Genomic DNA, 25,539 nt, shown 5'->3' with positions numbered 1-25,539 from the left:
GTGATTTAAGTAATGCAGACTTTTAACAATAATGTAACTCTTGAGAGATGAGATATCATAGTAATGTGTTACCAGATGAGATATCATATAGTAATGTGTTACCAGATGATATACAAGTAAGACGCGCAAACGCGGGAAGCGAACGCAGCTCGTGTGTGTGTGGTTGTGTGTGTGTGTGTGTGTGTGTGTGTGTGTGTGTGTGTGTGTGCTACAGCTGCGCCCTGTGTGTGTGTGTGTGCTACAGCTGCGCCCTCTGGTGGCGGGCCGGTGGTGTAACAGCGGGACACACACACACACAGACATTCAGCCTTGCTGTCATAGTAAGTGGCTCACTGCGTTCGCAATCAATCATTGTGTTACCAGATGATATATCATTTATTTATTGAAATGTATTGAAATGTATTTCCAGCACAGGATGAAATCCTCTACGCCAGACTCACAACAGACATAAATACATATTAAAATTCATGTAAAAGTACATACATACATACATAAATACATTCGTATTATTATTATTATTATTATTATTTTCTTCTTCTTCTTTTTTTTTACACTTTAAAACAAACCAAGTTCATGTGGACCCGCCCTCTTTGGTTTTTTTCTTATATCATTATACATAATACACTTTAAAGTCCTTATTTACCAGTCTATGACCTTACAAGCCAGCCCTATAGTTATACAAAGAACCTTTTGTTGACCAAAATTTGTCAAGCCTGGACAACTTCCTCCGGAAGTTTATTCCATGCTCTGACAGCTCTGATTGTAAAGAAATTCTTTCTCTTTTCTGACTGACAATTTAGTGGTAAGAGTTTAAGAGAATTCCCTCTCAACTCATACCTGCTGTCCCAAGAATGGACAACAAGCTCGGCTGTAAAGTCATATATCTGGTGAACAAGTTTATATACCTCGATCATATCTCCTCTGTGCCTCCTGTACACTAACGTGGTAACTGTAAGTGTCTTAACCTTTCTCATAAGACCTTTCTTTCAACCCTGGTATTAGTTTAGTAGTTCTTCTCTGAACCTTCTCTATTTTCTCTATGTATTTGATTTTGTAGGGGCACCAGACTGAGCAATTCAAGTTGTGATCTCACCAAGGATTTGAATACGGAATAAATCGTTATTTTCGTAAATTTAAAAAGGTTCTTCTTATTATCGCCAACATGGAGTTTGCCTTTTTTTACTGTTTCAGAGATGTGCTTTTCAAACTCTAGTGAATTATCAACCACCACCCCTATATCTTTTTCTTCCTCTACTTGATGAATCACTAGATCTTGACGTGTAATTTCTAACTATACACTCACTAAACTGGACTAAAAATAGACAAAGACGAAGAGTATTTCAGCATCAAAAAACCTCAGACGATCGGAGGGAAAAGACACGCAGGCAGAGAGATGAGCTGAAGTGTAGATGGATTGTATTTATTGCAGTAAGTCAGACAAAGACAGAGGGCTTCCTGCGGCCCTTGAGTTGTGGCCGCAGCGCACAGAGCACACCTGACCGTACGGTCAGGCTGCCCCAACAAGACTCCCTCTTTCACTACAAAGTCACATTTTATACAGTTCCATCAAATAGAGGTGTTTTACACTTTTGCATATCAACAGTGGGGGATTGCATATATAGTGACATCTGATTTTAATCAACGGCCCTCTTGGTGGAAACAATAGAGCATGCTAATTCTGTCACACCCGGCAGAGCCAGGCCACTTACTATGCACAGACTGAAATATTGATTCCCACAGTGACTTTAGCCTAGGTAGAATTATGCGTCCAGATACGACATTCCCCCCTTGACCATCACCATGATGATGGTCACATAAAAATATGGAACAATAATTCTATTACACCCCCCTTGACCCAATCACATGACATACTAAACATAAGAAAAGAACAACAGAAAGTGACACTTTAAAAGTTCCCAAAAATAATTCCAGGCATATTCATGCATATATGAAAATTGACAATTGCACTTAGCACAATTAACTGACATTTAAACACACCACAACTTTGTCTTACCCCTGTGTTTCCATTTTTAAACACACAAGTTTTTACAGACATGCTTAATAATCCCGTTTTATTTTGAAATTGGTCCCGTTGACGAAAGCCTCGATTTTGATAACAGCACGCTGCAACTTCACTATTCCGTACCCCTTTAAGGCCTGGTAAATGACGAATCGACCTACGCTGCTACTGTTAACTTATCTCACCTTTACAGGCTAAATTATCTCGATATTAACAGCAAAACCTCGCACGTCGCGGCACCTAACTGCCTTTTCAGTTGACTATTATTCGCACACTAAATTTCATACGAGAGAACAATAATTAGCTCTATTAATATCAAGACGAATTACCACTGACGCGTAAGTGGGAGGACCGCTCCCGTCCGTCTGACACAGCCACATACAATTGTTTTAATCGAGCTAAACATATTTAATCATTTCCAAGACCCCTATAGGCTCTTTAATCAACTTTTTAACTAATTTAAACTTCGACAAAACATACATCAACACATGCCTACATTATATGTTGAATAAACTTACATTACACAAACGTTTTGAATACAGATAGATTGTTGAATCTCTTCCATCTGTTATAAATGAACTCTTTTAGTGTCGCAAAACATTGTCTCTTAACTTGTTTAATATCTATTATTCATTTGAGAAAAAATCAATCTACATTAAAAACCGTCACTGCTCCAAGATGAAGCGATAAACCAATATCAATGCTACTTTTTCACCAAAGTTACTCTTAGTCCCACACGTATTACTACAGTGAAGTAATAGACTATTAACCTATTTTGACTACCATTTTCACTCTGGTTAATTTAGCCCACAATTCGACACAGAACTATCCATACTGTATTTTAAATCCTTCTCAAATATAATTTCTCCCCTCTAAACATGTGACTTGTGACGTACCTGAAGGCATTCGTGGTCAAACTGAGAACTGCATCATGTTATGAAGAAAACCTTGTTGCAATGTTTTTTCCGCGCACTCACGTGTGTCCTTTGTTCTTCCATTGTCCCATCCAACACACAGTCACACTCCCCCCTTCCAGACATTATGAATATGAAATATCACATACTGACTGGAAAGAAAAATATGAACTCTGTGTAGCTACAGGTCGATCAAAACGCAACACGTGAGCTTGCAGATCTGCTGTTTGAAGAATGAAGAATGAATGAAAAACGTGGTCGCCGCTCTCGATCGCTGATGAGATGAATCGCGCCGTCTCGCCGCGCCCCGTGATGAAAGCTCTCGGTCGCCGCATTGTCGGACTCGGAGACCCCCCTTGGTGAAGACTCTCTCGGTGAAGGCCTGTAGAACGCCTCCCTCCGGCCGCTGCTTGCTTGCCGTGAAGAGATGCATCCGCTCGCCGCTTGTAGTGTCGCCTTCCCCGCATGGGAACTCCGCCGCTCCCCGCCGAGATGTGGAGATCCGCAGGTCGCCCGTCGTTGCGCTGTAGCGGCGCTTCCTCCCGCTGCTCCACGGCGTGTCTGGAGGGCCGCTCCCTTCGCTTCGTCGCCGATCCCTTTGTTCCGCCGTCCGCCGAAAAAAATCAAAACTCAACGCCGATTTGTCAAAAATTGTCCACTGGTCCACGGTTCTTTTAGCCTGGAATGGAACGACCATCCCATAACTGTTTGTTCAGGCTCCATTAATGACGTGTAATTTCTAACTATACACTCACTAAACTGGACTAAAAATAGACAAAGGACGAAGAGTATTTCAGCATCAAAAACCTCAGACGATCGGAGGGAAAAACACGCAGGCAGAGAGATGAGCTGAAGTGTAGATGGATTGTATTTATTGCAGTAAGTCAGACAAAGACAGAGGGCTTCCCGCGGCCCTTGAGTTGTGGCCGCAGCGCACAGAGCACACCTGACCGTACGGTCAGGCTGCCCCAACAAGACTCCCTCTTTCACTTACAAAGTCACATTTTATACAGTTCCATCAAATAGAGGTGTTTTACACTTTTGCATATCAACAGTGGGGGATTGCATATATAGTGACATCTGATTTTAATCAACGGCCCTCTTGGTGGAAACAATAGAGCATGCTAATTCCTGTCACACCCGGCAGAGCCAGGCCACTTACTATGCACAGACTGAAATATTGATTCCCACAGTGACTTTAGCCTAGGTAGAATTATGCGTCCAGATACGACAATCTCCAACTGTATAATTAGCCAAGGTGTCAGTTTTTTCCCCAATGTGCAGCTGTTTACATTTATCTGGGTTTAATTTCAGTAACCACCTGTCACACCAATTGCTGGTGCTCTGGAGGTCTGCTTGGAGTTGTGCTGTGTCCGTGTCATTGTTTATAGTTCTAAATATCTTTGTGTCGTCCGCAAAAAGGTAGACATCGGATTGTATCTCCCTTGGTAGATCATTTATATAAATAACAAAAAGTACTGGTCCTAATACAGATCCCTGTGGGACTCCAGAGGTCACTGACTTCCAATCTGAAGTGGCTCCATAAACCACCACCTTCTGTTTCCTGTTACTGAGAAAGTCCTGTACCCAACCTATAACTCTTTTGTCTATACAGTAAGACCTTAACTTTGATATTAGTCTCTTATGGGGAACCTTATCAAAAGCTTTTTGAAAATCCATATAAATGCAGTCAACCGACTGTCCTCTATCTAAGGATGCTGACCATTTGCAGATGCTGAACCGTAAGAAGTTGAAGTGTGGTTGATCTTCCAGACATAAAGCCGTACTGGCTATTACTAAAGAGCTTGTTGGACTTCATATGATCTACAATATGTGTCCTAATTAATTTTTTCCATTGTTTTACATATAACAGATGTCAGGCTGACAGGTCTGTAGTTCCCTGCCAGTGCCTTACTTCCTTTTTTAAATATTGCACTGATTTGTGCCTCTTTCCAACCACTTGGTAAAGTTGCTTCCTCCAGAGTTTTGTTAAATAGCATTGTTACTGGTTCAGCAATCACACAGGCTAGTTCTTTTACTATCCTAGGGTGTATTTCATCTGGCCCGGGTGATTTGTAAATATTCATGCTCTGTAGCAGTTTTTTTGTGTCCTCATGATTTCGAAAACACAGGACATGATGATAAGTCCAAAGTGCCTAGGGACTCTGCAAGGCAGGGGCGTCCTACTCCCTGAGCCAGGCTTGCACTTGACCGCATACCTAAAGGTCGAAGACTTGAGCACTGTGATGTTGAGACAGCTGGACAGACACTTCACAGGGGTTGTCAAGTGGGGTCCTACTTTCACCAACGTTTCGCTGATTTAACCCCACGACGTCTCCAGTAGGCTCAGCAGTGCATTCTGGCGTCCCAGAAGCACCCCCCTCTGCATCTGCCCAGCCTGCTTATTTGGGAGACCAGCTAGGGTCTTTCCTTTTCAGCCAGAGCCACTGGCTACTCCACTCTGCCAGTCTGGATAGCTCCTTGATGGCCCGACGTAGGACTTGTCCGCTGATGCCAAGGTCCTTCATCAGCCTCACAGTTGATGTTGCCACAAAACCCCGACATCCAACTTCTGCTGGACAGACCTTTGCTCTCCAGCCCCGCTGTTCTGCCTCTGCTGCAAGATCTGAATATCGCAGTTTCTTTCTTTCAAAGGCTTCCTGAACTGCATCCTCCCAAGGGACTGTAAGCTCCACAAAGTACACTGTGCGCTGTGAGTTGGACCACAGGACTAGGTCAGGCCTCAGGTTGGTGATGACGATCTCTGGTGGAACTGTGAGTCGTTGGCCCAAGTCCACCAGCATCTGCCAGTCTCTGGCTGTCTCCAGTTCACCTAACCTGGGCCTTGGAGGGAACTTCCGCTGTCCTTGTTGCCCTTCTCGAACAAACGCGATTGGGTTGGCCGATTTGGTTACTCTGGGCGGCAAGGCATTGATGGTGGTTCTCCTGCTTTCCAGAGTTGCTGCCAAGCCCTTGAGTACTTGGTTGTGCCTCCAGGTGTATCGTCCTTGGGAGAGGCCCACTTTGCACCCAACAAGGATGTGTCTTAGTGTAGCTGGTGTTGAACACAGGGGGCATGATGGATCTTCGCCAAACCATTGGTTGAGATTTGTAGGGGTAGGGAGGACGTCATAGGTGGATCGAATAAGGAAACTTATCCTGCTTGTCTCCATCTCCCACATGTCCTTCCAGCTGATGCTTCGCTTTTCCACACTATCCCATCTCGTCCACTGGCCCTGTTTTACTTGCGACACAGCCTTGACACACCTGCTTGCTTCCTCCTGTCGGCGGACTTCGGCCACAACCATTTTACGCCGCTCCTGGGAGGCCGCTTTGCTCCAGCAGGGTCGCTTTTCACCCAACCCCAAACCACTTCTTCCATGTTGAACTTGGCCCACGATGTCACTGTGGTGGAGAGCAGACTTTGCCTGCTCTACCGCGTTCCTAACAGTCCACTTCCTTCCTGTTGCCAGCGTTGGGGCAGTAGCTCGGATTACGGTGTCCTTTGATTCTGTCAGGGTCATCTCCAGTGTTGGGGAAGTTACTTTTAAAAAGTAAGGAATTATAGTTATCGTTACTTATCTAAAAAAGTAATTTGTTACTTTACTTTACATTAAATTATGAAAGTAACTACTTTACTTTACTTTACTTTACTTTAAAAAATAATAATATAAAAAACGATTTAAAAGAAGGTTTTTTGTGATTCATTAATCTCAATTAATGGCATATCAATAGGCCTATTTGACCTGATCATCAGTGAGCTTTTTTTCGAATGGATTTGGATACGAGTGAATCAATGAATAGTGACTACATAAGCATAGGCAATTAAAAAGTAGTAATAATAATAGTGATAATATTATTATTTATATAATGCTTCTCTGAGTACTTAAAGACGCTTTTCAAGGGGAACATGAGAAAACAAATAAAAACTACTTTATTAGAGAAAAACTAAGACTATGGAATAAAATAAATGAAAGTGAAATGAGATAGCTGGGGAAACAAATATTCTAGAGGTGTGTAACGGTTTGAACTTATAGGTGGTGGCTGGCATGTCTTGTGAGTTTTGGGAAGTGCATAGTTTTGACAGGTCTGCCTGCTAGCTGTGGACAGTGAAACCCTGACCATTATACACGGGCAGACGCAACATCGAGTGTGAGGGTTGGGGAACGGATGGAAAGTACCAGTGTTATTATAGGAGGACTCCTTGGCTTCTAACGATATGGACCAGAGTTAAACTAATGTTAGCTCCCATGCTAACTATAGTTGCTATACCCTCGTCAGAAACAACATCACCATCCAGATCGGGTGGAAGCTGCTTGTGCCCGTGGATGGGAAATGAGATTTAAAAGGCTATAGAAGCGTGGATGAAAGGCAAGCACAGATGTGCAATAAAGTTGTGTCGTGACTCGTATTTGCGTGTGTATTCCGTCTGACGACGAGTGGTTTATGCTGCTGCCTGCTAGTGCGTTGCTGGCTGCTGAGTGCTGATGCATATTTAAGAGCGTCATAAGCATGCGCCCGTCCTGCACTGGAAGTAGCAGATCTACAAGTTATCTACCGGTCGCAATGCACTGCGCTTTGGGCTTGTACATCTGTGTTTTTCACGCAGTTAGTTGAGAGGCAGAGCACAAACGAAACTGTCAACACAGAGAGCGCTCTCTAGTCCCTGCACTGCAATCAGCAGCGCAGAGATGCCTGTATGAATGTATGATACTCACGGAGCTGCGAGACTTTTCACTGATCACATAAGTTGACATAACGCCATAACGCGGGTAACACTCGCACAATAACTATAAGGCCGTTATGGAAATGGGAAATGTAAAGCGTTAGGTTACAAGTTACTGCAAATAGTAGTTACGTTATGTAACGTAACGCGATGTAAGGGCGTTAGTCACAACACTGGTCATCTCTAATCTCACTTTTGTGCATTTGAACTCCTCAGTGAGGCTAGAGAGGGGCAGCTGGAGTAGCCCCTGGCCATACAGGGCTACACTACTTAGGCATCGAGGGGCCCCTAACCACTTTCTCAGATGAGAGCTAATCATTCTCTCCATCTTCTCAACTCTTGTGAGTGTGATGTCATACATGGTTAGTGGCCACATAAGGCGGGGTAGTAGGCCGAACTGCAGGCACCAGATTTTCAGCTTGCCAGGCAGCATGGATTTGTCAATGGTCTCCAGGCCTTTGATGAGTTCTTGCCTGAGTTCCTGTGCCTGATCAGAGTCTTTAAGCTTTGAGTCATACCATCTTCCGAGACTTTTGATTGGCTTTTCAGTGACCGTTGGGATAGGTTCTTCATCGATGAAGAACCTTTGTTCCATCAGTTTGCCTTTAACTATGGAGATGCTCCTTGATTTGGATGGCTTGAATTTCATTCTGGCCCCAGTGATGTTCTGTTGGAGCTTTCCTAGGAGGCGCCTGGTACAAGGTACTGTGTTTGTCATGGTTGTCATGTCATCCATATAGGCCCTGATGGGCGGTAGCCGGATTCCAGACGTTAGCCGCTCACCGCCCACCACCCACTTGGAGGCTCTTATGATGACTTCCATCGCCATGGTGAATGCCAATGGGGAAATGGTACATCCTGCCATTATGCCAATCTCCATGTGATGCCATGTGGTGGTAAAGTCTGGCGTGGTGAAACAGAGCTGAATGTCTTGAAAATAGGACTTGACCAGGTGCTTGATGGTCTCGGGTATCCTAAAGAAGTCAAAGGATGCCCAGATGAAACTGTGGGGGACTGATCCGAACGCATTAGCGAGGTCAAGAAAAACAACATGGAGTTGTTATCAAGTTGTTATTATAAACTGTTCTGCATGCTGAACTTCCACTCTTGGCAGTTCAGGTATAACATGCCCTTCAGGTTCATTCACATATACACTACTAAAATAGTCTGAAAGTATTTCTGCCTTATCCGAGTCCTTCTCTGTTTTTGGGGAGTTCTTGTTGTCTTGATTGACATATAGTTCTCCTACTGATGTTTTAATTTTTGTCCTTTTATTAATGTAGTCATAAATAACCTTCGCAGAGTTTAGATTGTCTTGCTAACTCTTCTTCATATTGAATTCTTAGATTTCTTGTTCTCACACAGTTTCTAACTCTACGGTAGTATTTTTTTATCTCTGGAACTTTACTTTTCATGGCCTTTTTCGCAAGAGAGTTTTTGTACTACTATCCAAGGGGAAAGTGTGCAAGTGTGCTTCCTATTCCATGTCCTGCTCTTGCTATTTGGGACATATTTATCCTCTATTTCTTTCAACTTTAGCTTTAATAATCTCCAAATAGCGTTGACATCACAGTCAGAAAAGTATTCCCCCCAGTTAGATATTTCCAGCTCTCTGATTGCTGCCTCAAAGTTTCCCTTGTTGTAATTCTTTCTTATTTTTTCTTTTTTTCTCATTGTACAACATATTACCTTAAACAACAAAACACAATGGTCACTTTTACCTAGTGGGCTCAAATACTGAACATCCTCAACCATATTCTCCTCGTTCGTAAGTATAAGGTCCAATACATGTGGTGTGTCTCCACCTTGTTGGTTCCATTACATGTTGAAACATCAATGCGTTCTGAACACAATCCAAAATGTTGTTTTCTAGTGTGGCTCCTTCTCCCTTTGCATCAAGTAGATTCCAATCTATATTTGGTAAGTTAAAATCTCCCATAATTAATTCCATAGATGACAACTCCTCGATTAAAACCAGAAGATTTTCATTATTGGTCTCTGTACCCCTATCTGTCGGTGACCTATAAACTAAACCCACAATCAAGTTATCATTGTTGCTACATTTTATCTCCACAAAAATATTCTCTTGAAACTCTGTCGCCAGTGTAACTTCTTTAACTTCTAGTGATCTATGAATATAAAGCAGTAAGCCTCTCCCAACATCATTGTCAATATTCTTGGAAAACATATTGTAGCCGTCAGTCAACTTCATCTAAATTAAAGTCCATTGGGTTCATTTTGTGCTTCGATTGCTTTGCTTTAACTTCCGTAATACCAATAATCTGTATGAGTGGGTGCACTTTCAAATGAGAAGTAAATTCATGCATTTTGTTGTGGAGTTGGTCCGCGTTTGTATATAGACATAGTACGCTTTCTAGGGGGGAAGAATTACTGCCCTGATATGTCTGGGGTGCAAGATCATGGTCATAGTCAAGTCACGGTGTCTTTGGTATTCTCACCACTCTCCTAGCCCAGGGAGGACCCCGGACTTTGTAGGTGAAATCCCCCGTCGAATTTCGTCGCTTTTCCTTTGCCTCTTCATACAGCTCCTTCTACTTTTCTCTCTCCGTCCTTGTAAGGTCGTTAGCAATTCTTATGTTTTCATGTTTATCCGTTTGATGTAAGGCTGCGATGTTCTTGAACAAGCTCGTTTTTAGTTCCATGCTCTGCAGTGTGACCAGAACTGGCCTCCCCCCTCTCTCTGGCTCCTCCGTTGTTTCGCTGTTGTATTTCCCGAGCCGGGTCACTCTCACAAATGGAAACTGTAAAAGAAGTATTCAAAACGTGCAATACGTTTTTAATACTTCTTTTACAGTTTCCAAGTCCCTTTGTTGTCTCTCCTCTCCGCTGTCCAGGCTTGGCTCTTTTATTCCAAACACAACGATATTTCTTTCCCTTGATTTACGTTCGTCTAATTCAGTCAGGACACTGTTAAAGGCAAGTGATTTCTCCTTCGGGTCGGCATTCTTCAGCACATCAGCCCAGCTTGGTGTGGCCTTTTCCTCGTCTTTCAGTCGCTCCCGAATCATTTCGGCAACTTTATTCTCCAATTTTGACTCCAACTCGAGAAGCCGCTCCTCAAACTTTTGAGTAATAAGTTGGCATTTTTCTTCGATCAGCTGTTCCACCGCAATGCTCTTTTCCACGCTATCCTCACAACAATGGCAAAACCACATTATGCCTGTGTCTTGTTTCTGCAGAATCACATACTCCACCTCGTCCTTCTTCAAGCACGTAATGCAGTAGTTTTTCTTACATCGTTTTCAGACCAGTGATTTTTTGCCCAGTCCACCTGTATGGCAAAGTTGGCAGTCACCGTCCACCTGCAATCCACAGCCGTCGGGTGGCTTCTCCCCCACGCCATTCTCCGCATTGTTTGATCTCTTTCCATTATTTCCTTTTGCTTTGGCTTTATCTGCCATTTATGTGAGTCCTTCAACTGCACTTGTATCAGTTATATCACAGATTAAACTGAAATAATCCCACAAACAATCTCAGAGCTCAGCCGAAAAACCTCCCGGCCGCCATCTTGCACATAGTGTTGTGTTACCAGATGAGATATCATAGTGTTGTGTTACCAGATGAGATATCAATCATAATGTTGTGTTACCAGATGAGATATCAATCATAGTGTTGTGTTACCAGATGAGATATCAATCATAGTGTTGTGTTACCAGATGAGATATCAATCATAGTGTTGTGTTACCATATGAGATATCATAGCGATGTGTCTGAAGGCTCCACTTCCTCCATGTTTCAGAGGCGTGGTGATGAAGAATGTTGATCCGTCCTTGGAGAAAACAGGCTCTTCGTTCTACATAGAAAATAACACAAACATACAGGAGATCGACTGTTTAACGGTAATTGTAGTACCTCACTTCACCATGTGCACAGTAGGAGATAAGTTATTCTCACTGCAAGTGGCAAGGTAAAATGGTAAATGATGCATTTATATAACGCCTTTTATCCAAGGCGCTTTACAACGATTGTGCATCACATCCACCCATGCACACACAGATGGCGGAGGAAAACCATGCAAGGCACCAACCTGCACATCGGGAGCAATTAGTCTTGCTCAAGGACACTTCAACCCTAACACTGGGGGAGTTGCCAATCGGCCACTCTACTCCTGAGCCAATGTTCGGTTAATTTGGTTAAGTCTTTATGTTGCCCTGCCGATTACAGTATGTATTGTTGCTGTTGGTATTTTAGGACTGTTCTTATATTTTTTGGTACAGTGTGGATGGTTTTAAATGTACTTTATGAATAAAGAGGATTGGATTGGATACAAATGCACGGCTCGTTGCTTTGCGATGCGTTGTGAGCGTGTACATCAGCTACAGTGAACCGATAGATCTGGCTTCACTGAAAAACGGCTGCATGTGTGTGGTCCGACCGGCGTACTAACAGTCCGACACCATACCTCAAACCCAACCCTAAACCTAACCTCACAGGAAGCCATGGGTTAGTTTGAACCTGCCACAGGTTAGTTGTTACCTGCCACGCATGTCGGGAGCCACAGGTAAGCTTTAACCGGCCACAGGTTAGTTGTAACCGGCAGCACTTGTCGGGAGCGACGGTGTTGTCGGACTAATGCATGTTGGACTGTTGGTATGACTAACCCGGTGCCGTTTAGATGAGAGTGTTCACTTCACGGGGCCAGTCCAATAACGGCTCTTCTACATAGACTTCTATTGGCGAAGAGCATGGCGAATAGTGCCAAAGTCCTGGACCAGAAGTTGACAGAATGCACTGGACTCAGCCCAGCTTTAATGATCTTAAATCAGATCGTTTTTCAAACTCCAGCTTGTCACACTCCAGGGCTGCATGAATAGCGCTCAAGCACTTTTTTCTGCCCCCTCAATGACGCCACTCTCCTAAGCCAAATTCCAATTTCACCAATTTCACCGTAACACCTCCATGCTGGAGTGAGCGAGTGTGAGTGATCGAGTGGCCGAGATTTTGGGTAGCCTATTGGAGTTTGGCTCTAGTCTACACGACTCTGGTGTAACCAACATTATAACATATGCACCCCCACTGAAACAGTATGTCACGCGTCTCACCTGACGATCCAGCCATGCCTCTGACATCATCACATGTTTCTGAAATCAAACAGGAAGTTGTCATGCAAATCAGTAATAAACAGGAAGTTGTCATGTAAATCAGTGATTGTCAACACATGGGGAAAGTGCCAATGTTACTCTGAGAGTGTAACACTTTGAACCAAATGGACCCTTACAGGTCTGTAACTCTGATAGTGTAACACATAGAACCAAATGGACCCTCATGGTTCTCTCTGAGAGTGTAACACATGGAACCAAATGGACCCTTACGGGTCTGTAACTCTGAGACACATGGAACCAAATGGATCACTTACGGGTCTGTAACTTTGAGAGTGTATACATGGCACCAAATAGACCCTTACACATCTTTAACTCTGAGAGTGTGTACCTCTGGAGACCTCTCACCTTGACACAGGTGACCTTTGAACCTTGACCTCTGGCGACATCACACACGGTCAGGACGGACATGTTCTGAGCTCTGTTGACCCAGCGCACCGCTGCCTTCTGATTGGTCACCCACGTCACCATGGTGACATAATACTCACTACGGGGGAAAAAAAACAGAATGACTCTGGTTTGTGAACCTCTTTAATATAAAGGGTTTGTGTGCCTCAGCTCGCACGTCGATGATGCCAATCAGGAAATAAAGTCTCCACTATACGGCCGCTAGTATAGTGGCAGATCAACATATTGTCCAGACGCTTTTACAGCAGCTGGCAAAAAAAATACTAATAATACAACAGGGTGGTTAGTGTTGACAGTGATTATTGGCCAGAGTTGTTTTGTCCTGTCCAGTTACCTGAGGTCAGTTATTTGAGGTCAAAGCTGTCAGGAGGAGATAGTTCAGTGGTCAGTTACCTGAGGTCAAAGCTGTCAGGAGGAGATAGTTCAGTGGTCAGTTACCTGAGGTCAAAGCTGTCAGTAGTTCAGTGGTCAGTTACCTGAGGTCAAAGCTGTCAGTAGTTCAGTGGTCAGTTACCTGAGGTCAAAGCTGTCAGTAGTTCAGTCGTCAGTTACCTGAGGTCAAAGCTGTCAGTAGTTCAATGGTCAGTCGTCAGTTACCTGAGGTCAAAGCTGTCAGGAGGAGGTAGTTCAGTGGTCAGTTACCTGAGGTCAAAGCTGTCAGTAGTTCAGTGGTCAGTTACCTGAGGTCAAAGCTGTCAGTAGTTCAGTGGTCAGTTACCTGAGGTCAAAGCTGTCAGGAGGAGGTAGTTCAGTGGTCAGTTACCTGAGGTCAAAGTTCAGTGGTCAGTTACCTGAGGTTAAAGCTGTCAGGAGGAGGTAGTTCAGTGGTCAGTTACCTGAGGTCAAAGCTGTCAAAGTTCAGTGGTCAGTTACCTGAGGTCAAAGCTGTCAAAGTTCAGTGGTCAGTTACCTGAGGTCAAAGCTGTCAAAGTTCAGTGGTCAGTTACCTGAGGTTAAAGCTGTCAGGAGGAGGTAGTTCAGTGGTCAGTTACCTGAGGTCAAAGCTGTCAAAGTTCAGTGGTCAGTTACCTGAGGTCAAAGCTGTCAGGAGGAGGTAGTTCAGTGGTCAGTTACCTGAGGTCAAAGCTGTCAAAGTTCAGTGGTCAGTTACCTGAGGTCAAAGCTGTCAAAGTTCAGTGGTCAGTTACCTGAGGTCAAAGCTGTCAAAGTTCAGTGGTCAGTTACCTGAGGTTAAAGCTGTCAGGAGGAGGTAGTTCAGTGGTCAGTTACCTGAGGTCAAAGCTGTCAAAGTTCAGTGGTCAGTTACCTGAGGTCAAAGCTGTCAGGAGGAGGTAGTTCAGTGGTCAGTTACCTGAGGTCAAAGCTGTCAAAGTTCAGTGGTCAGTTACCTGAGGTTAAAGCTGTCAGGAGGAGGTAGTTCAGTGGTCAGTTACCTGAGGTCAAAGCTGTCAGGAGGAGGTAGTTCAGTGGTCAGTTACCTGAGGTTAAAGCTGTCAGGAGGAGGTAGTTCAGTGGTCAGAGAGCTTCCGTCCAGACTGACCACATACAGTCTGACCACAGGATTCACCTGACCCATCTGCAACGCACGCACACACACACACACACACACACACACACACACACACACACACACAGTCAAATGCGGACCTTTGGAGGGTGGGTATTTATCAGTACCTTTGGGGTTACAGGGGTGGGTATCAGTACCTTTGGGGGTACAGGGGTGGGTATCAGTACCTTTGGGGGTACAGGGGTGGGTATCAGTACCTTTGGGGGTACAGGGGTGGGTATCAGTACCTTTGGGGGTACAGGGGTGGGTATCAGTACCTTTGGGGGTACAGGGGTCAGTATCAGTACCTTTGGGGGTACAGGGGTGGGTATCAGTACCTTTGGGGGTACAGGGGTAGGCATCAGTACCTTTGGGGGTACAGGAGTCAGTATTGGTACCTTTGGGGGTACAGGGGTCAGTATCAGTACCTTTGGGGGTACAGGGGTCAGTATCGGTACCTTTGGGGGTACAGGGGTCAGTATCAGTACCTTTGGGGGTACAGGGGTCAGTATCGGTACCTTTGGGGGTACAGGGGTGGGCATCAGTACCTTTGGGGGTACAGGGGTGGGTATCAGTACCTTTGGGGGTACAGGGGTGGGCATCAGTATACCTTTGGGTAAGGGTAGCTGTGCCCACGGGGATACAGGGCTCCGGTGAAGCGAGCCAGCTGCATGCTGGGAACCAGGCTGTCGTTGACGGACAGGTAGGCCAGCCTGGAGCCGTCAGGAGACCACCAGTGAGCCACCTGGATGTGGAGCACCTCCTCTGGAACATACACAGACACATTATGAGAAGCTCTGGGAACTCTAGAAGCTCCTCTGAAGAGACAGACACATTATGAGAAGCTCTGGGACCTCTAGAAGCTCCTCTGGAACATACAGACACATTATGAGAAGCTCTGGGACCTCTAGAAGCTCCTCTGGAACATACAGACACACTATGAGAAGCTCTGGGACATCTAGAAGCTCCTCTGAAGAGACAGACACATTATGAGAAGCTCTGGGACCTCTAGAAGCTCCTCTGGAACATACAGACACATTATGAGAAGCTCTGGGACCTCTAGAAGGTCCTCTGTAGAGATAGATACATTATGATACCTGGGTGTGGAGCACCTCCTCTGGATAGATACATTATGATACCTGGGTGTGGAGCACCTCCTCTGGAACATACAGACACATATATGAGAAGCTCTGGGACCAATGCATCTTAGTTTTAGTCATCATAGTTTAATTTTCATTTAGTTTCCAATTTGTTTTCGTTGACGAACATTTTTTGTCACAGTAATAGTCGACGAAATCAACACAGAGACAGACACATTATGAGACACTCCAGAAGACACAGACACATTATGAGACACTCCAGAAGACACAGACACATTATGAGACACTCCAGAAGACACAGACACATTATGAGACACTCCAGAAGACACAGACACATTATGAGACACTCCAGAAGACACAGACACATTGTGAAAAGCTCCAGAAGACACAGACACATTATGAAAAGCTCCAGAAGTGAGTGCTGACTCGTACCTTCATACAGCCAGTCACAGATGCCGTTAAACACCACCCCCTCCTGGCCAGACGAGGTCAGTCTCCACGAGCTGCTGCGGACATCCGTCTGGTAGTAGATGTTGTTCTCAAATATGTAGATCTGTAACCAAACAATACGTATTGTTCTCAAACACGTAAATCTGTAACAAAACAATGTTGTTCTCAAAGCAGGGCCATCAAAGTAGTCTGATAGGTACATGGCTATATATCCATCTTCTGGCGTATCTTGTCAAAAGTCAAAGTCGTACAATTTATCACACACGTTACCGCAGTGAAGTTTGGTCTCCGCATTTGACCCATCTCTTGGAGTGGTGAGCCCCAGCCATCGAGTGGTGAGCTACAGCCGTGCCGCGCTCGGGAATCATTTGATTAGTTGATTTTACCCCCAATCCAACCCATTGATGCTGAGTGCCAAGCAGGGACTGACCGCCCAATCCAACCCATTGATGCTGAGTGCCAAGCAGGGAGGCATTGATTGGGTCCCATTTTTACAGTCTTTGGTATGACCCAGCCAGGGATCGAGCTCCCGACCTCCCAGTTTCAGGGCGGACACTCTAACCACAAGACCACTGTCTGGCCACTGTAGACAAGTTAGTGCACTCTGTCCTCTACCCTGAGACATCCCACCCTAGCATAATGTGTCCGGTAGCTATCACTACGCCAGCAGCAGCACAATACCATATAGTTCCACGTGACGAAGGGGTCAAAGTTGCTCCAAATGGTAGAATTAGGTCAACAATACAAATTACATTAGTTTTGTGGATTGCGTTTCAGTCCCACTGTCCCGCCCCCTACCAGGTCCCAGGAAATGATTCTGCGTTCATTTTCCTCATAGACGTTTAAAAAAGTATTTATTTAAGCCTCGTACAAAGCCAACTCGAGTTGTGAGAAATCATGACAACAAACAAAAATATTCGAGCTAATGTTTCTTCTTGGTAATTACTTGTTCGGCCCAAAATGTTGTGTTTGTTGTCATGATTTGTCACAACTCGAGTTGGCTTTCTCTGCGGCGTAAACGTCTTTAAATAAATACTTTTTGAAAAGCCTATGGAGAAAATGAATGGGGAATTCACTTCTGGGTCTCACGTCGGCATCCAAAAATCTGAAACGAACCCTTTAAGTACATGTACTTAGTTACTTTCCTCCACTCTAGAGAAAATATGCGGCGAGAAGGTAACATTAATAATGCACCCGAGCTGCCACTGGGCATCCCCCCCCCACTCGGGGGAAAAGCAGATAAATATGCGATGGAACGGTTAATAACTTTCCTTGTCTAGACTCGGGGTAAATAATGGCGTTATTAGTATTCAGTGCTTAGCACTCTGTCTGCATTCTTCACGCAGAAAAGATTTGCTCGTCTAAACACTCATGTCGTCCGGCGTTAAAGAATAAATAAATAATAATAATAAAAATACTGCACTGCTCTTTTTTTTCTCCTCTCCTTCCCACAATCAGTAGGCTATTTCCAGCATTGCCAGACTTTACGAGAGATAAGAGCGTCCAGGTCTGTGAAAACAAAGCCTGAAAGAATTGAGCGACGATATATATGTCACATGATCACTGTAAGGCTAATATACAAAATAGCCGATCTACAAGCTCCATCTGCTATTTCAACTTCCGATTCGATATACGATTTTCGATAAGATTCAATCAATATCTTTTTACAATTTAGGCATTTAGCAGACGCTCTTTATCCAGAGCGACTTACATTAAGCAAGAACAAAAAAGCATGGGAATACATCACATAAAAAGCATGTATCATGAAGTCTATGATTATTAATTTAGGCTAATGTTTTGATTTGTAAAGAAAAACACTTGTTTCTATGCAATAAGTTACTTTTATTTGATTAATAACACATGAGAATGAGAATAACCAACACTATAAACTTTGGGTTTTATGCCCTAACATCATTTTCAGATGTTTCTTTAAGATGATGATTGACAACATTATTAAGCTGTATTCCAAGTAACTAAATAAAATAAGGTAAGGTAAGTAAATAATTGGTGCTGGGACTTTATTACTTTAATAGGGGGGGGGGGGGGGTGGCACTAAGAAGAGGGAATGAAATAAATAAAAACAGTGGAATGATCTAGCTGGGGAGTTTTGGAGAGTGCAGTTGAGGCAGCAATTCCTAAACAGCGGAACATTAGAAAACATCTATTTTGCTTCAGAGGACATAACATCCATAACAGATTTACCAATACCAAAATGTTGTAACTCCTACTTGGAGTGGGTCACATTAGCCCCACATGATGGAACCTCTCACTCCCATAGAGTTATAAAGGAGCTCACTCCGCTATAATGTAGCAGCCTCTCAGGGAGAGCTTCCATGGGGCTGGATTGGCGTTAGCCTCCACACTGACTGCATCAGCATGTCTCGCCGCACCGAACACAGCTTTGTTCGCGCTGCCGTGATATTATGCTAAATCACCGCAGCGCGACAACAAGCCCCCGGTGTCCTCGTCTCGATGCGAGACACGCTGAAGCAGCAACTAGCCTACTAACAACTAGCCTACTGTATGCTTTTATCTACGCTATTCATCAGTTTAAATCTACTGTAAATATCCCATCCTCAGGACAAAAGCGATTAAAAGCGACTTATACTTGTTTATAAAGCTTCAAGGTGTAGCAATCGCCAGCGAATGTCTGCAAAATTCCACACCAGAGCGAAATAAATAAGCCACATTTTTGCAAATTCGTTGCTGATGTGGACGCTTGCATTGACTTCATGATGTTTTAAAAATAATAATTATAAAATATTGCCGTGGCTAATTGGCCCCCGGTGTGTAAAGATCTACTGACCAGCTGTTGGCCCTGAACGCCCCACGATGCGAACTGGAGCACCGAGTTAGACACCTCTGGAGGGTTGAGCTCTGTCACCTCTCTGGTGGGAAACACATTGAGACACACATGGATTCAACACATGGAGACACACATGGATTCAACACATGGAGACACATGGATTCAACACATGGAGACACATGGATTCAACACATGGATTCAACACATGGAGACACGTGGATTCAACACATGGATTCAACACAAGGATTCAACACAAGGATTCAACACATGAAGACACATGGATTCAACACATGGATTCAACACATGGATTCAACACATGGATTCAACACATGGATTCAACACATGGATTGATTCAACACATGGATTGATTCAACACATGGATTGATTCAACACATGGATTGATTCAACACATGTGGATTGATTCAACACATGGATTGATTCAACACATGGATCTCATGACTCAATCCTTAACACTACTTTTGCCGGGGCATTTTTCAGAATGAAGGCTAGAGTGCCAATAAGCAGACGAGGCAGAATGTACTCTGAAAAGCACCTGCCGTCCGTTACATATTGTGTCTTAATTACTCACCTGGTATGCAGGTCGTAGATCAGATATGATGCCAGGAAGGAGTGTCTGTAGACCTACGGGGTATACAGTTTATCACACATTATTCAAATCAATTTAAACAGATCTGTACAGTAAACACACATCATTCAAATGAACAGATCTGTAGACCTATACAGTATTAAAACACATCATTTTAAATTCATTAACACTATACAACAGACACGGCTGCCCAAGGTTGTCACCAAACATGTCAACAAACATGTCAATGTCTGTTGACATGTTTGATGTATTGTTTTGCCTGTGTTGTGCCAGAGGACCCCCTCGAAAATGAGATGATGCATGTCAAAGGCCTTATCCTTTAAATAAAAATGTCAATATATTGGCACAGGGAAGGGTAATCACTGACACACTGGCATACGTGGAGAGATTAGAGAGGTCCGAAATCCTGCACTTAACACAAAAAATGCTGGAAACGTATCCATACGCTTTATTAATATCGAACGCCGTACGCGCGAAGCGTATGTATACGTTTTATACGTTTTTTTATTGCTTACTGTACATCAACGTCCTATGCTCCAGGACACCGAAGAAAATAACAGCGATCGTCTCCAGGAAGCTCCAATATGTGATCCGGGAGTAAAAAGCCCCTCCCTCCTGAAAAGAGGTCTGTCTGTGGCGAAGACGCTCCCTCCTCCAATGCCTCCATTACACGTATGGGTCTGCACGGCAACGGCATAGACCAACGCAGATGTCAGGGCATCTAAAATGGAGTTACCCATACTCTAGTAGTAGTCTAGTGTCTGTGAATACACTCGATTCCCCCTCCCCTCCTGTTTCTACATGGTTTCTCCCGAGGAATCTTTGTGGGGGGAGTCTCTTCTGCCCGGATCGCATTGCAGTTTGAGTTCCCCCCCCACTGGCCCCAGGCCACACTGCGCCTTGCAATCGCCTTGCACCGCTCTCTCATTCTCGGAAAAAGATATAACGCAGTCGTGTCGATTTGCCCTCTGCCAGTATATAAACCAAGAATAATCTTCAACGATCGCCATTTCATAACGTTTTCAACACGCACACGGCACACGCCATGATCAACTAACTGCCTGGCTACGTCTTCAGTCTTCACCAGCCATCGCTATCCGTTGTGTGTATCGCCATCGCGTCTTCACTTTGTTTGTTTGGGCAAGAAGCACGATCAGCGATGGAAAAGAGCTTTATATCCACGGCAGATAAGTAATGACGTATTATCGAAGGACCGCCATGATCAACTTACTGCCTACGTCTTCGTCAGCCAATGCAGCCATCATCGCTATCCGTTGTGTGATTGTGGATGTAGGCTATATCCACGGTATCGAGAGAGACGCCCGGCTGTGATATAGGTCTTATCACTGCAATTATAATGAATAAAAAGGCTACAATCACACAACGGATAGCGATGGCTGCATTGGCTGGTGACAACGTAGCCTCGGTCCCAGGCAGTTAGTTGATCATGGCGGTCCCTCGATAATACGTCATTACTTATCTGCCGTGGATAAAACTCTTTTCCATCGCTGATCTCTGCTTCTTTGCCCAAACAAAGTGAAGATAGCGTTGTCCAACAAAGCAGCCAGTTATTTGATCATCTCTCTCTCCTGTGCTTCTTTCCTCAAACATGTCCAGACATGTCAACCTCAACCACTAAACTCACCGATCCAGTAACGCATCTCACCGTTATACTATCGTTCTGAAGGCAGATATAAAAATAAACATAAATAAATTATTGTCATATACATACTACACACTGAATGAAAGCCCTAATTGTCTACTTTTAGGAGGAAAACAAATACATAATATTGATCCCATGTACAGTTTGTCAGTAGGCTATTGAATGCAGTTGTTCAGGTCCAACTATTATTCACAAAATAAGGCCTATAGCGACATGTACATATTATATACCGTATGAAACAGAAGACCCTCTGCTTTCATAAGAAAAAAACTAATACTGTAATAATAATAAAAATCACACCCCTGTGAAGTGAGCATTTCCTCATGAAGTTATCATAGCGAGTTATAAAGGTTTAAAGTCACAGAGATTGACAGGCAGATATAAACATAAATAAATTATTATCATATACATACTACACACTGAATGAAAGCCCTGAATGTCTACTTTTAGGAGGAAAACAAATATACAAATATATACAAATATAGTTTGTCAGTAATTGGCTATTGAATGCAGCTTGCGCCCACCAGAGAGGATTTCAGAAAATGCATGGACCAGAATAACTATTATTCACAAAATAAGGCCTATAGCGAAATGTACATACTATATACCGTATGAAACAGAAGACTCTCTGCTTTCATAAGAAAAATACTTCTACTGTAATAATAATGAAAATCACACCCCTGTGAAGTGAGCAGTGCAATGTTGCGCAACATTGCACTGCTCACTTCACAGGGGTGTGATTTTCATTCACTATACATGGGACCATGTGTATTTGTTTTCCTCCTAAAAGTAGACATTCAGGGCTTTCATTCAGTGTGTAGTATGTATATGATATTATTTGTGTTCATTTTTATATCTGTCTGTCAATGTCTGTCAACTTCAACCTTCCATATCTCTGCTGTTTTTTCAAAAGAGCAGCGTGCTGCGAAAAGCAGGTGTTAGAAAAAGGTCAATATCTCCAGAATGGAAGATGGTAGAATCATAATTTTTTTTTAAAATTGAAGTGGACTAGTTTGGCTTCCTTTTGATTTATGCGGTGTGATTCTCGCTATAAGAGGCCCCTCGCTGTGGGCCCCGAAAAAGTTCAGAAGTCCCAATGTTAATCGCTCAGCACCACCAAGCCTGAGCAAATAGAAAACTCTAGCAATCAATGTGTTAAGCTGTTAATTCTACATTCATTCAAACTCTCAACCGGCTATCTGACGGACTCGACAGTCGACACCGGGCACTGCACTCCCTGTGGTGGTGTGGAACGTGTGCAGCACAAATACCTCAAAAGTGTACTTACGTATACAGCAGTTAAGTAAATGTACTTAGTTACTTTCCGCCACTGCTTACCTGCTTGACATCGTAGCCCAGCAGCACAAAGTTCAGATCTGGAGACACCGCAAACTTTGTCGCCTTGAAGGTGGGCTGTGAGAGAGATGGACACGTAACAATGAATAATAATATAATTTATTCAAGGTCGCTGTATACAACAAGTTAAAAACAGTTAACACAGAACACGGTTACAAGCAAAAGCAAGAAATTACAGTACAACTTGCAGCAGATAGACAACAGAGGTCAGCCATATGCCTGCCTAAACAGGTGAGTTTTGAAGTGGGTTTGGAATGTGGTGATTGAGTCCATGTTTCTAATATCAGGGGGGAGGGAGTTCCAGAGATGAGGGGCAGAGCGGCTGAAGGCTCTGGACCCAATGGTGGAGAGACGGGCTGGGAGGACTACTTCGGAATGTCGATGTGAATAAGGTCAGACAGGCATACATGGTGGGGCAAGGTTATGAATGGCCTTGAATGTGTGGAGGAGGATCTTGTAGTCGATACGGTTGTTTGATGGGAAGCCAGTGGAGTTGGTGTAGCACAATGTTTGATGATGTGACTGATGACAGGGGTCCTGGTGATGATACGGGCAGCAGCTTTCTGGACCAGTTGGAGCTTATGGAGGAGTTTGTGGGGGAGACCAACGATACAATACAATACAATACAATACAATACAATACATGAAGGGTGTTGGTGAGCTGTGGGAGAGATGAACACCTGAAGGGTGTTCCTTCCTCGTTCCATTAAAATGAAGGTGGGTCGTATGGGGGAGAGATGGACACATGAAGGGCGTTCCATAATTGTTCACATACGGTATGGTATACTGGTGGGGCTGTTTCCAGAGAGTAAACGAAACTCACAAAGGTGGTGTTCTTCAGCAGTATGTGTGTGTGGTTGCTCTGCGTGGTGCCTTTCACAACATCTCCGTCCCAACTCCGAAAAATGAACTCCTCATCTGAATATATGAGAGAGAGAGAGAGAGAGAGAGAGAGAGAGAGAGAGAGAGAGATGAGAGAGTTGCAAAATAAATTATTTTTATTCATGGAATTTCTTGAAGTGGGGAAATATTTTTATAATTTGTTTTCCTCAAGTCGTGATCCGTAAAAATTAGTCCATGACCCACAGTGTTTTGGACACTGATCCTGGGTCAACATTGAAATGTTGGCTGATATATCCGATTAGTGTTCTTGGTCACATGAACACACATCTATAGAGATACTGCAATATAAGTTTCCTGAATGACTCTGGGTAGTGGGTACAGAGGTTACTTCTAATAATCAAGACATCAAAACCCACACATTGCCTCCAGTGGTTGCCACGTTGTCAAACATGGCCGCGGCCCGCGGGAAGATGTTTACACTAGGAGGTGCCGAACGTTTAGTAGGGGGTGCACGTGCACACGCATTTCCGCACATTTTCACACGGAAAAGTGGCTTTTACTTTCCCTCTCCACGCGCATGAGCAAACTGACACAGGCATATTTTTTAGGCCTAGTAACAGATATCTGTTTTGGAAATTATTATTATTTTTCCCCTCCTGTCCGAAAACCCATACAACCCTCAGTCATGGGCGTTGAGTGTTCGCCGCTTCACCTCCCAATGTATGAATGAATGGACCATTGTGAAGCGCCTTGCGTTAGCACATAGTGCATATAAGCGCTATAAAAATGCAATCCATTATTATGATTGGATGGTGGAGATGTCTGGACATTACAGACAGATATGACACCAGTGTTGATTTTGACAGCAAATCTTTTATTGAATAGTTTTCATCTAGTTTCAGTCAAGTTTTAGTCACCTCGAATATGTTAGTGTTAGTCTAGTTTTAGTCGACTAAATATCATGAGATTTTAGTCGACTAAATCTAAAGTTGATTTAGTCGACTGAAATGTATTTTGGCGGGCCTTGATGCCATCGTAAGGGCTGATTTTACACTTGCTGGAAATAGCTGATCTACAAGCTCACAACGCGTCGCAGCGTGACGCGTTGTGAGCTTGTAGATTTTCAGCATGCAACCAAGTGTTGTCCACTGACTAAATCCCTTCCTAACATGTTGGTCCATTTTTTTTTTGTTGACGGAATTGTCAATATAATCTTTTTAGTCATCACAGCTTAGTTTTCATTTAGTTTCCATTTAGTTTTCGTCATCGAAAAAAGGTAGTCGACGAGCATTTTTTGTCATAGTATTAATCAACGAAATCAACACTGTATGACATTCTGAAAACAGAGCTCAGACATGCTGTAATTCAGCATCAATGTGAGGAATGTTGCACTGCTTTACAATCTGAGCTGGTCTGGCCAAGATCCAACCAGGTTTATTATATCTGACTCCCAGCTCAGTGGCCTTGTGGTTAGAGTTTCCACCCTGAGACTGGGAGGTCGGGGTTCAATCCCGGGCCGGGTCATAACAAAGACTCAACTCAAGGGTTGATACATACTAGCGTCATGTCCAGGGAGTGTACTAGCCTCACGCTATACAGGAACAGGAGATAGGCTCCTGACCTATGAGGCCTCATGGCTCGGCAAGGCTACTACAGGATTTAACCTCAAACAACAGAAACTCTTTCAACTTTTTTTTTGTTTCAGAAATATGTTAGTAAATAAGTACAACATTTGGATCCGAGATGTAGTGGAGTAGAAAGTACAAATACCACAAAGATGTACTTATGTACAGCACACAGTACAGTAAATGTACTTAGGTACAGTAGAGTAGACAGTACAGTAAAATGTACTTAGGTACAGTACACAGTAGGCTACAGTAAATGTAGGTACTTTACATACCACTGATCCACCTGCCGTCAGGATCATGCACGTGGAAACGTCTCTGGAAAAGGTCGTCCAAGGTCAAGTGGGAGCCAGCCGATTTAGAGCCGTCATCTGTGGGGAAAAAACTAAACATT

The 25,539-nt window shown here is 43.7% G+C and overlaps 2 protein-coding genes across 2 annotated transcripts in view; one reads left to right on the top strand and one right to left on the bottom strand.

Moving 5' to 3' along the window:
* LOC310867339 (protein EOLA1) overlaps positions 1 to 25,539 on the top strand; it is a 388,860-nt gene that overhangs the window by 124,083 nt on the left and 239,238 nt on the right. The gene's annotated exons all lie outside the window — the stretch shown is intronic.
* Positions 1 to 25,539, bottom strand: part of LOC310866383 (inactive dipeptidyl peptidase 10-like) — a gene marked incomplete at both ends in the record, with an annotated part of 41,918 nt that overhangs the window by 13,510 nt on the left and 2,869 nt on the right. Inside the window, 11 exons of the mRNA XM_083775989.1 lie at positions 11,367 to 11,474; positions 12,724 to 12,762; positions 13,129 to 13,267; positions 14,628 to 14,725; positions 15,306 to 15,460; positions 16,228 to 16,348; positions 19,052 to 19,133; positions 19,641 to 19,693; positions 22,660 to 22,734; positions 23,501 to 23,595; positions 25,421 to 25,516. Of these exons, the coding sequence (XP_083632115.1) occupies positions 11,367 to 11,474; positions 12,724 to 12,762; positions 13,129 to 13,267; positions 14,628 to 14,725; positions 15,306 to 15,460; positions 16,228 to 16,348; positions 19,052 to 19,133; positions 19,641 to 19,693; positions 22,660 to 22,734; positions 23,501 to 23,595; positions 25,421 to 25,516 (1,061 nt within the window). The remainder of the gene's footprint in view (positions 1 to 11,366; positions 11,475 to 12,723; positions 12,763 to 13,128; positions 13,268 to 14,627; positions 14,726 to 15,305; positions 15,461 to 16,227; positions 16,349 to 19,051; positions 19,134 to 19,640; positions 19,694 to 22,659; positions 22,735 to 23,500; positions 23,596 to 25,420; positions 25,517 to 25,539) is intronic.

The sequence above is a fragment of the Protomyctophum parallelum genome (assembly GCF_964188405.1).
Source record: "Protomyctophum parallelum genome assembly, chromosome: 11".
Taxonomy (NCBI): Eukaryota; Metazoa; Chordata; class Actinopteri; order Myctophiformes; family Myctophidae; genus Protomyctophum; species Protomyctophum parallelum.
The sequence above is the reverse complement of the archived record's forward strand: the minus strand, read 5'-3'. Positions and strand labels throughout refer to the sequence as shown.